The sequence below is a fragment of the Triplophysa rosa genome, linkage group LG22, assembly GCF_024868665.1.
Source record: "Triplophysa rosa linkage group LG22, Trosa_1v2, whole genome shotgun sequence".
Taxonomy (NCBI): Eukaryota; Metazoa; Chordata; class Actinopteri; order Cypriniformes; family Nemacheilidae; genus Triplophysa; species Triplophysa rosa.
Genome location: NC_079911.1, coordinates 17,078,214 through 17,093,280, shown reverse-complemented (window position 1 = coordinate 17,093,280; position 15,067 = coordinate 17,078,214). Strand labels below are relative to the sequence as shown.

Below are 15,067 nucleotides of genomic sequence, written 5' to 3'. Positions count from 1 at the left end.
TAAATAAATAACAGTACTTAACTAAACATTAATTTAACAAAAACATAAAATGTCTCAAAGGGGTGTTGCTGGACGATGATTTACAGAAATATACACATTTTAACTGGTCCATTTTAAGTGAACCGCCCCAAACAAACGATAAAATGCACTTTGCTTTAAGTTAGTAGTGTCACCGTTTTCATTAAGTTACTCCCCAACACTGCAGTAGTATCGCACGTGTGGTGTCATTCTAAGTTGAGTCTCAGTGGACGTGCGGGGTGAGACGTCTCTGTGTGTCTGTCTCACTTAAAACAACCAGCTCACTTACTCCTCTGCAGTCGCGCGCAGCAGAAAGCCCCCAGGGTCCCAATGAGGACGATCAGAGCCAGGAAAGCTCCCACTGCAACCCCGATGATGACGGCCAAGCGCAGAGACCCTGAGGAGAACACAACACCGTTGGGATCATCAGACACGCGGTGACAACGCAGAACCCGCGCGCGTCCGGATCGGGAGCTGTTTGTCACTCGGCGAGACATAATGAAGTCGTGTTCCGAGCGCCTTCGATTAAATCCTAGCGGGATGAAGCGACCTCTTTGAATAATTCAGCTTTGCATCTTGGGAGTCGGCTCTAGCGGAGGAAAATAGGGCAGTATTTGAATAAAAAATACCACCTAATTTTCTTTAAATATTTCAAAGGAATCCTAAAAGCAAGTAAAATGGATTAAGGATTGTTTAAATTAGATTACAAATGTAGGTTCGGAATATGTCTGAATTTCATTAAGGAAATCCGGCGGTTTAAGCAGGTGACATTTAGCTGAGTAAACCCACTATCATCAGGTCTTTACGCTAATCACTGCTCTGTATTTAAAGGCTGTGTGTAATTTTTTGGAGGATCTATTGACAGAAATGCAATATACTACACATAACTATGTCTCCAGAGGTGTTTAAAGACCTTACATAATGAAGCGTTACATGGAATTCGCCATGTTGTTTCTACAGTAGCCCTAAACGGACAAACTGCACTACAGAGTAGGTTTTGTAAATACGTTATCTCCTTCGGTAAAGAAGCGAAAACGTGACGACTTATTAGTTCTGTGTCAGCCTCCTTAGTGCTTCAAAAGGTAGGGGGAGGGGTGGAGTGAGCCGTTGGTTGCAATTCACATCCTCACTGCTAGATGCCCCTAAGGTCACGTTACACGATGAAAAACGGAAAGGTTTTTCCTTTGCATTTTTGAAAAGATTCACGTACACATGACAGCGTTATCAAAACGGTCTGCATTTATACGGATCCAAGAAAACGGATAAAAACGCTGTATTATGCACACCAGGCCAGTGGATGGCGATGTTGTTGTGTAAAGAAACAGGACGTGCCTTGGCACATACACATGCACAGTTATAAGCCAAAAGTGCTTTTTAATGCCGTTGGTCGACATATATGTGTGTTTAAGTCTGGCGAATGTAAATAGTGTCTCCGCTGGTCTTATTGGTGCAGCAAATCCACATTTTGCTGGGGAAACGTTAATACACATTTGAGCAGCGAGAGCTCACAGTACCGGAAGCCGCCATATTGTTTTGGCTATACTCGCGCGTAATACGTTACGTCATCGTTTTCAGAAAGTTCTGTCTTGCAGTTTACATGGAAACGAAAATGGCGGTGTTTTCAAAAAGTTGCAATTTGAGACCCGTTGTCAAATGTTTCTGTTTCAGTCCCTTAAAACGCCGTTTCTGTCTAAAGGAATGGCTAAAATGCATAAAATGTTTTCCGTTTTCAGTTGAAAATGGCGTCGTATAAACGGCCTCTAAATTTCATATAGACGGTTTCATCTTAACGACATAAACAAACGTTACTGCGTATGCGCTCTTTTGTGACCCCAACTGAACTTCCCGTACACAGTCACAAACAAAAGAGTGCCAGTAGATTATTTCTGATAACAATCAAAAGAAACCGAGAAGAACCGTTACTTGGCTAAACTTGTCTCTCCAATATTTTAAATTTAGTCTCCAATACCAAGCTCAACCGCTAGATTAAATGCGTCAAAACTACAGGACCCATTCAACAAATTATTATATTTATTTTATAAAATGAACATACAACAAAATTCAAAAAATCGTTTATTTAGTACAATTAATTATACAATAAAATAATAATATTAATTAATATTAACATAAATAAAATCAAATATAATTATATTATTAGACACCAGCCAAACACGCAACCGGAAGTTAACTGGGGTCAGGTGCGTGCGCGTCCGATGAAACGGTATATACTGGACCTTTAACACACACACAAAGCACACACGTGTACTGCAATAGACGTTCACCTTGTTCCTTGAGACGAATGATCTCTGTGTCCGAGCCGAAACTGTTCCATGCCGTGCAGTTGTAAATGGTTTGGAAGTCGGTGGGGACGATGTTGCTCATGGTGAGGGTGGAGATGACGCCTTCCTCTGTGCTCACCGTCTCCACCGTGTAACGGCCTGAAGTTCCCGATTCTAGCACGGTCTCCTTCCACGACCACGCCTGCAAAACACACACACAGAAAAATAATCCCAAACGCTTGACCGATAAATCCTGTTTAATGGATCCTTACAGCTTTAAAATATCTGTTTAACGTCTTTAACTCTGAAACCATTAACCAACCTCCCCAGGTGCACCTTAACTTATTTCCCAATTAGAAAGACTTAGAGAAGTTTGATCATTGTGCTTCTGGCTGAAACAAATAACCACAGTTCTCTCCTTTTAACAGGGTCATTAACCTAACGTCCGCTTTCACAGGGTTAACAGTATACGGTGTAAAACAATGCGGTGTTATAATGCAGCGGCCAGTTGTTTAGTAGTTCAGACACCCAATAATAAATAGCCCCATTGCTCAGTTCATTAAATAATCATGAGCTTTATCCAGTCTCGCACACTTCAGCATCTGAGAGAACTGTCCAACCGTGGCAGCAGATTGGTTAACCGGAGTCTGCCCAGACCATTATTTGTTTTCAGGTGATTTACAACAGCCAGCATGGACTTACACGCCACATTTTCAAAATAGAGAAGCAGTTATTAAAACACGTTGCCGGTTATAATAGTCAGCGTTGTTAATTAATATGCAAATAAGAATGTTATTTGTCCAATCAATGTTGTTAACCCCATAAACATGCAAATTGGAACGTTAACCCGGAGTTTACAAATGTTCAATGTGAGATCATGAATTAATCTTATTAACCCGGAGTAAAGCAGCGTGAAGTATGAAACATAAGACAATGAACAATGGGAGACGTTAGAGCAGGATTACGCTTATAGTGACCCGGGATTAAAAATTTCACCAAACCAAGCTAATTTTTTGTGTGCAGAAGACTAATGTGCCATCCTGTGTACGTTACAGCTGTATAATCCATAGCTATTCTTGCAAATGACAAACCTTTCAAAAGCCAGCTTTCATTTCAAACCTCTTTGTTCATTTTCTTTCTTCAAGTCCAAAGATCGTATCTAGTTGGAAACGCTTTTGATTTAAAAATATGTTGCAAAATGTTACCGCCTCAGGGACGGTCAAAATGTCACCGAGGTGAAACATCTGAACTGCTGAACTGATAGAAAGGACTTACAATGCGGTCCGGAGGCGGGGTGCTGCGGATGAAACACTTGATCTGGCCCTTCTCTCCATACAATGCCTGTTGGGTCTGTGTGCTGGAGATGGTGGGAGGCCCTGAAACAAACAACACATTCTGTAACTTCCTGCCTGACGGCCGAACGACCCGCACATCTGCACCCGTCCCATACACACATCCTTCCTGAGAACAGAGGTGACGGGACATTCAGCTCCTGTTTCCATCATATGATTATCTTCTATTCATCACGCCTTCGTCATTGTCACATGAAGGGCTTTGAAAATTTGACACTGGAGGGGCACTTTGACATATATTGTGTTTGTGATTTTAACTCATTCCTGCTCGGATATAAAGGTTAAAAGAACAAAAAGCAATAATATCGCATTGAAACTGCAGCTCTTATGCTAAACAGTGTGGGCAAAAACGACTGAACTTTTGCCTTCGTGTTGCAGCAAACAGAAACAGATTTGCTTCAAGAGATTCAGAGATTTGACCCAAATGTGAACAGAGATAAGAAATTTTGTTTCTTTTTGCATGCGCATTGTTCCCGGAGTTTTAAGTCCGCTTTGGCTTGTGCACTTGTCATGTACACTTGAAGCGTAATGCACGTTTATTTGCCAGCAAATGACGGATGATGTGTTTTGCGTTATTCAGGAGACTTTTGCTTAACAGTAGACTTCCATTTACATATACAATTGACATTGTAACAATACAAAGCAGGTTGGAAAAAGTAAAATACTATATAGTTAATATAAGTCAATATAAAATTAATACATATTAATAATACATCAAATTTTACAATTATAAACTACAATAAATAATATAACTATAAATTCATAACATTTTATACATATTTTATAATAAATGTCAAATTATTATTACTATTAATATTAATATGTTACAATAAAAATATTACTATAAATTCTCTATATAATTTAAAATAAAATAAAAACTAAATTATTAATCGACCCGAATAATTCTAATAATAATAATGATTGATCACATTTTATTATTTTATTTTTCAGTAATATTTCTTTTGTAATTATAAAAGGACTTGTAGCGGTGATAAATATTTGATTTTACTTTTGTGGACTTTTGTCTGACGTTCCTGTCTGAATTATTTCCATCAATCGTGCAGCCCACATTTCCCACAAGCACATCTGTGATGGTGCTACTCGAGAGAGCGGGAATGAACTTCCTCCGCTGCAACTAATTCAACACATACATACAAAAAGAAAACGAGTCGACTTCATAATTTCGTAAATTATTAACACTGAAAGAAAAAGAGACAGAGATAAAATCATAATAAACATAATCACAACGTTTCCATTTTTCCCTAGCGCAGCAGATTGCGGTTCATTATGTGTCTCCATACAAAAACAGATTTTCATTTTAATTGGAATTCGGAGGTCTCTATGCGTGAGCACCATCCCATCAATTAGACATCCCGGCAGTGCTCGGGTGCCGCAGATCCGTCTCTCCGGAGGGCGGAAGACAATGGTTTCGCTTTTCCCGCCATTCTCTTAATCAAGCTGGAAAGGCTGCGGTCGGGAGGAGAGGCGGGACGTTGATCCGTGCTCCTACGGCAGCAGGCTGTTCAGATCGTCTCCTCCGGGTGACGCAAACAAATCTGACGGTGGATCATGGCTGTAAATGAGGGCTGTAATTAAACAGTTTTCATCTCGCAGCCTCAGATGAGAAGAGAGGAGAGAGACCGGGATGTGAAGATTGAACCGAGTGAGGAAGAGCGCTGTCACGCATCTCACCCGGCGCCTGGCTCACGAGGATGCTCCAGAGATCTCGCGCTCATACCGCGTGACCCATCACTGTAAACCGTGTGTCGTTTCACTGGGTTTTTGGATATCGGGGTGCAGAAACAGAGAGCTTTTTTCAGAACACTTTTACTCAGATGAGGGTCAGGAGATTGGGAAGATATTGATCTGTTTCTGTGAGGCAGCATGTCTTTAAGAAACAAAATCATCTGCGTTTGTAAGAGAGAGATGCTCTAATGGACGCTAATGGGGTTATTCGTTAATGATCTGTTATATCAGTATTATATAAAGTAAAAGTATAAAAGTATTATCTGCTGTAGTCTTCGGAAGGCATTCACTAACTTTAAGGGGAAAAACAATTCTGTTCCCGTTTATTCACCCGCGTGTTGTTCGAAATCTGTATGTGACTCTTTCTTCAGTAGAACACAAAAGAGGATATTTTGAGAAATGCCTCAGTGGTTTTATGTCTATACAATGGAAGTCAATGGGGGGCCATGTTGTTTGGTTACCAACATCCTTCAAAATATCTTCTTTTGTGTTCTGCAAAAGAAAGTAAGTCATACGGGGTTTGCAATGATGTGAGGGTGAGTAAACGCTGAAAGAATTTTGATCACTTTAATGAACTATGCCATGCATTTTGGTCATTTTTACAGCTTGACCGCCCCTGAGAACGTCACAAGTGTGAGTAAATAGCAGATTTTAATTTTGATCGTAAATTATTCCTTGAAGAGGACAAAGAATTGAACAAAATCACTTGAGACGACCCAGAGTCATATGACCCCTGCATCTTGACTTTCAAACACCACAAGAGGAAAAACAGCAATGATTAAGAATTCATAGAGCATTAAACAGGCTTATTGCCTCACAGGAGCTGGCCAGTGTTATTGCAAAACCCCCAGGACCTAAAAGTTTCCATCAAAACAAATGGATATACCATACAAGGACCCATAACACTTTTTCATGAGCTACTCTAGAGAGAGAGAGAGAGAGAGAGAGAGAGAGAGAGAGAGAGAGAGAGAGAGGGTAACCAATAAAATGACGCCTCCAGCAAGACAAAGCAAAACAACAAAAATAAATATATGTATATGGTGAAGGATCTGAGCTACCCAGCGCTGTGAATTCTGTGATTGCATTTCAGGGCCAAGAGCTTCTTGAAGCCAGGGGTTAATCAATATGCTTCTATCGATTCAGAAAACCTGGTTTGTGAGTCCTTCGAGCCAATCACAGAGCTGCGTGAACCCCAGAGTTTGTCCTTTATTGACGAGTGAGAAGAAATGATGAGAGCCATTGGAGATCATCTCTTCTGATTACAGCGTCCAGATCTCTGAGGGTCATCGAGTATTTCTCGGTTATCGCAAAGCTAAACAGCGCAGAAAACATCCTGTTTAGCCCGAGCGTAACGTGGCTGGATCCGGCATTCGAGAGGCTCTCGTGAGTCAAAGCAATCAGACCGCGAACACAAATGAGAATTTGGTTGAAGAGTTTGGATCAGATCAACAGATGGAACGTGAACAAAGTGTTTACCGTTGACTGTCAGGGTGACCTCCTTCTCCCCCACACCGACCCGCGGCACCACGGCCCGGCAGACGTATTTCCCGGCGTCCTCCTGTCTCACCGCCTTCAGCGTTAAGGTGTTCTCGTTGCTAAGCACCTGCAAGGTAACAGATGTTTGAGAAAAGGCGCAACGCCACAATATGTGCAAACTTTGTAGACATCATTAAAAAGTTCCTCTTTTGTTTCTCGTCTCTCTTTTCTTTTCATTTTTATTTAAGCGAATGCATGAAGCAGAACCGCATCTATAATTAACCATCACTAGTGTCACATGCAGATATGCGCAAATACAGTTTTCTCCCAAGTTTCGGCTTTTTTTCCGAGTTGCGAGATCCCACCAGATGACGACCCAGACAAACACAATGTGCTCCACCGAGGGTCATTAGCCTTGGAAACTCAACCGTCGCAGCTGTTATCTTTAGCTCCGTCTTGTGCTCATCACGTCCAGATGGAAGATTTAATCAAACTCTAGTTGATCAGAATTATAAGTACAGCAGTACACTGGAAAACACGTACCACTCCGTGGCCTCTCTTCATCCAGACGATGGTGAGCGAAGGGTTTCCGATCCAAGCGCAGCTGAAGACAGCGTCAGAACCCCGGTCCACCTGTAAGCTCTGAGGTTCGGTGGCCAGACGTGGCCCGACTGCGACAGAAAAACATGCGGACATTGCCATTTTTTAAGTTAAATAAATGCATTTTTTAAATATAAAAAACAGTTAATTAAAAGATTAGTTCAAGCAAATATACAAAATAAACGAAAACGATGTCTTTTACTTACCCCTATATTGTTTCAAATCCATTTTGTGATTTTGTAAAACTCTATTCCATAACTACAACTTTCTTTTACGCCATCCGATGTTGCTTTATTAAAACATGCAAAACCCCAGTTCATAAAAAATAGTGTCGTCATTTATTCACCCTCAAGTTGTTTGGATTTTTTTCTTGTGTGTGACACAAAAGAAGATATTTTGAGAAATGTCTCGGTGATTTTGTGTCCATGCAATGGACGTCAATGAAGGCCAAGATTTGGTTGTTTGGTTACCAACGTTCTTCAAAATATCTTCTTCTGTGTTTCGCAGAAGAAAGAAAGTCAAACAGGTTTGGAATGACATGAGGGTGAGGAAATGATGAAAGCATTTTATTTTGGGGTGAACTATCCCTTTAATGTACAGTATGAATGCATTGTGCTGAATTGCAAATGAAATATGAAAACTAAACTGTAGAGAAAAAGTTTCAGTCAATACATTTTCTCACAAAACTGTGGCTTTAGAAGACTATAGTGCACAGTTAAAGAAAACAAACACATGGGTTTGAAACAGCATGAGGTTAAGTAAACACAATTTATTAAAGCATTTCAGTAATTTATCACAAAAATGTAAAACATATCTACACCGTTCAGTTTCAGATAAAAGCAGGGTAAACTCACAGTAAACATCTACATTCCGGCTGATGTTGGTGCTGCCCAAGGCGTTGGTGACCTCACACGATACCGGCTCAGTGAAGAAAGAATGATCAACCAGCACTTCATAAGTGTCTCCTGTTGCGTCTGTGATCACGCTGCCTCCCTTCGCCCATCTAATGATCCATCACAAACACAAACAGAAGAAGAAAAACAACTGATGGACGCTGTCAGATCTGCTACAAAGCTCAAAGGCTGTAAGGAAGGTTTTTTTACAGGCAAATGACTAGGATCTTATTTGCATGGTGTGGTGAAATAACAAAAGCACCCCTTGTAGTATCTAACGCAATTTTCAGGACACCGTGTTCATTTTCTTTTATTCGTTTGGTGTTGTTGGCACACCGTGTCTTCTTCAGCAGAGAAATAACAGAAACACATTATGAGGTTTTGTCGGCACCCTTTGATGCCGTAGTCATTATATTGAAATGTGAAGGAAAGAGAGAAAGCGTCGGACGACGTGAGCGCCTCTAGTTTTACACTGGAAGATCAAGCGCTGAACAGATGGACTTTTGTTTGCAGTTGTGAAGTGAAAGTGGACGGTGTTACAATAATGAATTTGTAGTAATGAAGGTGTTGGTCATGCAACAGCGTGTATTGTTATATCACAAGCACTTTTGATGTCGTTTTTCAGCCTTTTTACCGGTTTTATTGGCAGGACTAGGAAAGGTAAGGATGGGGAGCGAGAGCAGGACAGCGTAAGGATGTGAATCAGGCTTAAAACAAACAAAAAAATCTTTAAGAAGTTGTTTCTAAAAATAACAACACTACACTAATACTATTTCTACTGTTTACACTGAGTTCACCTTTGCGTTTGTTGTACTGTAGCTTACTTTTGTCACAATATTTTAAGCAAAAGAAAGCTGTGTATTCACTACATAAAATACCTGTGTTTATAAAAAAATATAATTTAATAAAAATAAAAATAATGTTTTATGAAAATGTAAAAAAATGACCTAAAAAGAATAACTCTGGAAAATGAATTTCTTACTTACATTTTTGTCTTGTTTTAGTACAAACATCTAGAAATTCCTAAATCAAGATAAATTAAATATGCAAAAAAGAATGTCAAATGATATAAATAATATAACATAATAATAGAAAAATAATAGAACAACTCCGATTAATGAATATGTTTGTATTGTTTTAGTACAAACACCTAAACATTCCTAAATTAAGATAAATTAACTTGACAAAATATGCAGAAAATAATTTAATAAAAAACTATGTAAATAATAAAAATGAATTTCTTACTAAACGTGTGTGTGTGTGTGTGTGTGTGTTTTGTACAAACAAATAAAAATTCCTAAATGAAGATATATTAACTTGACAAGGAAAGTGACCTGAAAAATCTGCCAATGGAGTAATAAAAATAAATAAAAATAAACTTGACAACCGTTTTCACCTTAAGTACCACATTCAAGATAATTTGTCTTACCCAATTGATGGATTCATTTGCTTAATTCATATATTTTCTTTCATAAAACAAGGCTAAATATCTTAGGTCATTATCCTTGTCAAGTAAATTTATCTAGATTTAAGCATGTTTAGATTAATACTAGAAAACAAGACAAAAATGGTTAGTAAGAAATGCACATGTTGCTGTGAAAATAAATGAAAAGAAAACAATATTATTAATGTTATATATAATATCAAACGAACATATATGGCATCTCACACCCCTAAAGTTGACCATTTCTGCACTAGGGAGAAATGGAGTTTGTATTTTCGGGGGACGGAAACCTCGATGTGAACTCATACACATAAGAAAGATCCACACAAAGGACATATTTGATGGCTTCACCTGTCAATCATAAGAAAGTCTGACCAAGCTCCGAAGAAACGATTTTCAATCTGTGTAGATGGACAGATCATCGTGTCTGTAAACATGCAGCAATCGATGAACCATCAAACACGACTACAATAAAGGGATTATTTAAGATCACAGCAGGTCTCTGCCACCTCATCACGGATTCAAACAAACATGGAAATTGGCTTATTACATTCTGTTGGGAAAATTCAATTTCATAAATTCCAATGATGCCAATAGTCAGCATAAGCCATTTATGAAATTATTTCAATCCCGTGTTTGGTGCTAAAAGGGGAAACTTCTACGAACAATTTCCACGGATGTTCCACATTTAGGATTAACCGTCGTACTTTAATTTAATCAAAACCCAGAGAAATGACAGCGTCCTCCTGCCAGGCATGTGTACCACAAAACTCTCCGTTCCCGATGAGAGAGGCTGTTTTGACATGTTCGAACAGAAAACGTAACGTTAGAGAGTTGTCGAACTTTACAGCTTTAAAGAAGAGACAAAACGTAACAAACGCAAACAAAAGTGGACGTCATTCAAAGCCCATCCAGATGAATCTCAACTCAAAACAAACAAAGATCAAATCCGTGCATCTGATATTCTACTGCATTATTCAACAGCGTCGGTGTAACGCACATGCACACAGTGAAGTTCTTTGAAGGTGAATGGCAATACGGCACCCGTGGAAAAGAAATTCTTTGTCTTTTTAAGATGCTGCGGGAGGGCTGCGTCTGATCCGCCGCATTTCGAATTTAAACGCCGGGTGGTACGAGGCGTCTCTGCAAAGCAAGCAATCAGCCACGCGGACGCCGATGCCCACCGATGCCAAGTCGCAAACCCACGCGCTCGCATCAAATGTTCGACACGCCCAACAGAGCGACTTCCATTAGACACTTCAGAGGTGACAAATGAGGATAAGACAAGACAAATCACCTACGCCAGAACAAAGCCGCCAACACCAGCGCTGACAGCAAGCCCCCGGAGGGACAAGAAGCACATACTTTATTCACCACCGTGTCTGTTTCCATCTATTCACGGCCCACTTTTCTGTTCTCCGAGTTCAAGAAAACAAACATTCACAGGCGGGATTATTGAAGACTCTCTCTCACCATGAAAATCACTCTCTCTCCTCTTTTTTACACCACGGTTGGCTTATTATTGGAGTGCTGGCTTTTTGGAACTCTCTGTGATGGCTTGAGTTATTTTGCTGGAAAAGAATCTAGGTTTAGCCTAAATTAAAACGCCGGGACCTTACAAAAGAAAGACTTTATGTGATTTCGCTGTCAGTATGAATTTCACCCAGGTCAGATGACACGTGACTAATGCAACGCCCCACATTTTCATCATAAACGCAGTGCTTCCTCAGGCAGTTTTCATATGTAATGTAATGATAGAATTTCATGCGTCTCGTTCGCTACGTTTCAATTGTATTAGTCTATATCATACACGTGCTTACAATGGGGTTCAAAAGTTTGAAGGCATTTGCTGAGAAGTTTTTGTAGAACTTGATAAAAGTTCAGCTGAGAAGTTAACATGAATCTCCTATAGGTTTTAGTGTGTCACCTTTTGTTTCAATCTGTAACTTTTAACGGTTAAAAAAATGGAAAATGAACCTTAATTTGCAACTGTAAGCTCAAAATAGGCTACTGATTTACGGTTACGATTAAGGACAATTTCACAGAAAATATCAGTTGGGAAATTCCATGCAAATGACTACTTTAAAGGAACAGTTCACCCAAAAACGAGTCTTCTTTTTCTCACCCTCAAGTTGTTCCACATCTTTAAAAATGTTGTTGTTCTGATGAACACAGAGAAAGATATTTGGAAGAATGCTCGTAACCAAACAGTTCTTGTTCACCATTGACTACCATAGTAGGAAAAATGGCTTTATAAATTTCTTTGTTCTGTTGAACACAAAAGAAGATATTTTGAAGAATGTAGGAAAGAAAACCGTTCTGGGGCACTTTTGATTACAATTGTCATTTTTCCTTCTATGGTAGTCAATGGTGGGCAAGAACTCTGTTTGGTTACAAGCATTCTTCCAAATATCATCAGAACAACGAAATGTATACAGAATTGAAACAACTGGAGGGTGAGTAAATAATGACAGAATTTTAATTTCTGGGTAAACTGTCCCTTTAAGTTAAAAAAAATCTAATTACCAAAGGTACTGATAGGTCACATGTCAATATATGGGGGTTTAAATACCCACGTGAAGTCTCAAAGTTTTTAAGGCATACTTTTCCATAGTCATGTAAGTCACATCCATAACAGTCAATTTTACTCAAAAATGGGCACATGAAACTATTTTGTAGTTATTTTATTTATAAGAAATGTAAACTATTAAGAGGTATCTTTTTCAATTTGTTGTGTATTATTGTTTCCGGTTTGCACATTCTATTTCACAGAAATCCTACAAAGTATGTTGACTCTTAAAAACGTGCATCTTTTTTTGTCATATCCATTACATACTCTATTAATTTCCTCTCTTTTGAAACATAAAACTGATATTTTTCTAATGTTGTATAAACATAAAAGTGATTCAATATATTGGTAATAAATACATTTTCTGAGAATATATATAACAACTTTTGACAGAAAATGTCACATTCATAACGCTGGAATTGCCCAGTTTGGTTTCATTTGACTTCAACTAACAAAGATGAGTAATCTGCAATTGTATGTTCTGAACAACATTAAACATTGCTAAAATGTCAATGTGGACATATGAACCCCACTCATAATGCTATCAGTCTTTCCACTATGTATTTTATAAATCTTTTTTGGCCATTAAAACAATCTGTATTTATTTAACCTCTTAAGATCATGGAGCTCTGAGAGATAACCTCCCATCACATTCCATTAGACATAAAACAGATCTGCTAAATTATGAAAAGCTGAAAAATACTCTGAAAAAAGGTCTTAAATAGCCATCATGACCACCGAACATAAAGGCTTTATTTCTGCTAATTAATTTACAGCTTCACTAATCTCATTTCAAATGCCACAGGAGAACGCTGATGGTTTTTTTTTTCTCCCAGCGTCTGGACCGGACGCCTCCGTCGAGCTACGATTTGTACTTACAAAAACCCTAAAAGAAACAACAAAGTCAAATTAATTTCCATATTTATGTAAACAAAATGAACATGAATAAAATATTGGCAAGTGAAAATAATCCTTCCTCTTTCTAGTGAGGCGGCTCTAATCCTCTCGGAGGAACGGTGTAATGCCCACAGGAAATCTCTCGCGATCGGTAATGACTTTTTCATAATTAGTTGGGCTTCTGTGTTCCTGCCTTGTGAATTCAGATGTCGTGAGAAGCAAAACTCAGTGTGGAGAGATTCCCTGCATTTGACTGATGATTTCGTGACGTTACATTTCGACCCTTCGGGACAGAACGCATCTGAAGCCTGCTGCATTGGACAGAAGATACACAGTGTTCTGTGAGGAACGGTGAGAGGCTTCGGCCAGCTGGTTCAGGACACAGACGGAAGGGTCTGGTGTGTGTCTGTCTGCTCTTTATACACCTCTGATGCATGACTAATGCATGAAACTCTGCCGGGGTGCATGGCAGGTGAGCGAGAGCATCTCTCACGCCACGCTGATTAAAAACTACAGCCTCTTACTGTACACGCTGCACGTCAAGATGTCTTTCGCTTTATGATGAGCTCCTTGTAAGCAGATCACGAAGAATACGAAGGTGCACGGAAATGACAGTGTGGATAAAATGTTGATAAAACAGACACGGGCATGAAGTGTCTAATACAAAGGAAGCATCTCGAGTTCTTGAGAAGGGGTTTTTATCATTAGTGCCTGTTTTAATGAGAGGCGAGCTGGAATTTGTTATTTTTAATGCTTTAAAGTGGTTGTTGTGGGAGGAAAAGTGACAGGGGAAATGTTTTCTCCGGCACAAGGCTTTTAGAAGTACAGTCGACTTTAATCTTCAGCTTGCAGCTATCTGTCCCAGCGAAATCACAAAACAAATTATTTTGAATCTTTAGGTTAATACATTTTTTAGTTCTGAAAGTCAAAATATTGTTTATCAACAATAAAATATATTATGCCTCATATTCCTAAACCTATTTTTAAAAGGAACAGTTCGTCCGAAAATAAAAATGTCATTCAAAACTTGTACAGTATGTGACTCTTTCTTCTGTGGAATACAAAAGAAGATATTTTGAGAAATGTCTCAGTGGTTTTGTGTCCGTACAATCGAAGTCAATAGGGGTCCATGTTGTTCGGTTACTAACATTCTTCAAAATATCTTCTTTTGTGTTCTGCAGGTTTGTGTAAATGAACATTTTGGGGGTGAAATATTCCTTTAAATATAAAGTGACATCCAACGTGTTTATCTTCCTCCAAACTCCCCATCTGTGCATATTTCAAGTCTCAGATGCTATTTTGATATGAATAAACAAAAACACATCAATTTATCATAATCCAACACACACGCCCAAAGTTAACTTCCGGTCTGTGTTTGGTTATAATATAACTATTTATTTTATATTAAAGTCCAAGTGAAATAAAAAATGACAATGCCTATTTTTTCATGAAATATTGCACCGTTTATTGTAAATAGTTTATCAATGTGGGTCATTCTCTTTTTAAAATTTGTGTGCCCTTATAATAATCTTTAGTTAAAATCTGTAAATGCACTTCCTTCCTGTAACGACTATCCATCTTAAATGATGTATGTTAGACGGCTTGGGTGGAGCATCCGTTAACTCCTCCCCTTCAACCTTCAGTCTGCTGCCAGTTCCATTTCAAAATGCAACGGCTGTTTTATACATCCAATCAAATCGCAGAGAAAGACAACAGCCACGCCCACTATTTTTCTCATTAGAAATTCCATTTCACTCGTAAATGCGTCAAAACGTGGAAGTAAAAACGATCGC

At 38.8% G+C, this 15,067-nt stretch overlaps 1 protein-coding gene across 3 annotated transcripts in view; it reads right to left on the bottom strand.

Annotated features, from left to right (window-relative positions):
- kirrel3a (kirre like nephrin family adhesion molecule 3a) overlaps positions 1–15,067 on the bottom strand; it is a 111,641-nt gene that overhangs the window by 6,562 nt on the left and 90,012 nt on the right. For all 3 annotated transcript variants that reach the window (XM_057321813.1, XM_057321812.1, XM_057321811.1), the window contains exons 7-12: positions 8,326–8,474; positions 7,415–7,542; positions 6,872–6,998; positions 3,573–3,673; positions 2,301–2,499; positions 308–415 (exon numbers count right to left, since the gene is read on the bottom strand). In XM_057321813.1, coding sequence (XP_057177796.1) covers positions 308–415; positions 2,301–2,499; positions 3,573–3,673; positions 6,872–6,998; positions 7,415–7,542; positions 8,326–8,474 — 812 coding nt within the window. The remainder of the gene's footprint in view (positions 1–307; positions 416–2,300; positions 2,500–3,572; positions 3,674–6,871; positions 6,999–7,414; positions 7,543–8,325; positions 8,475–15,067) is intronic.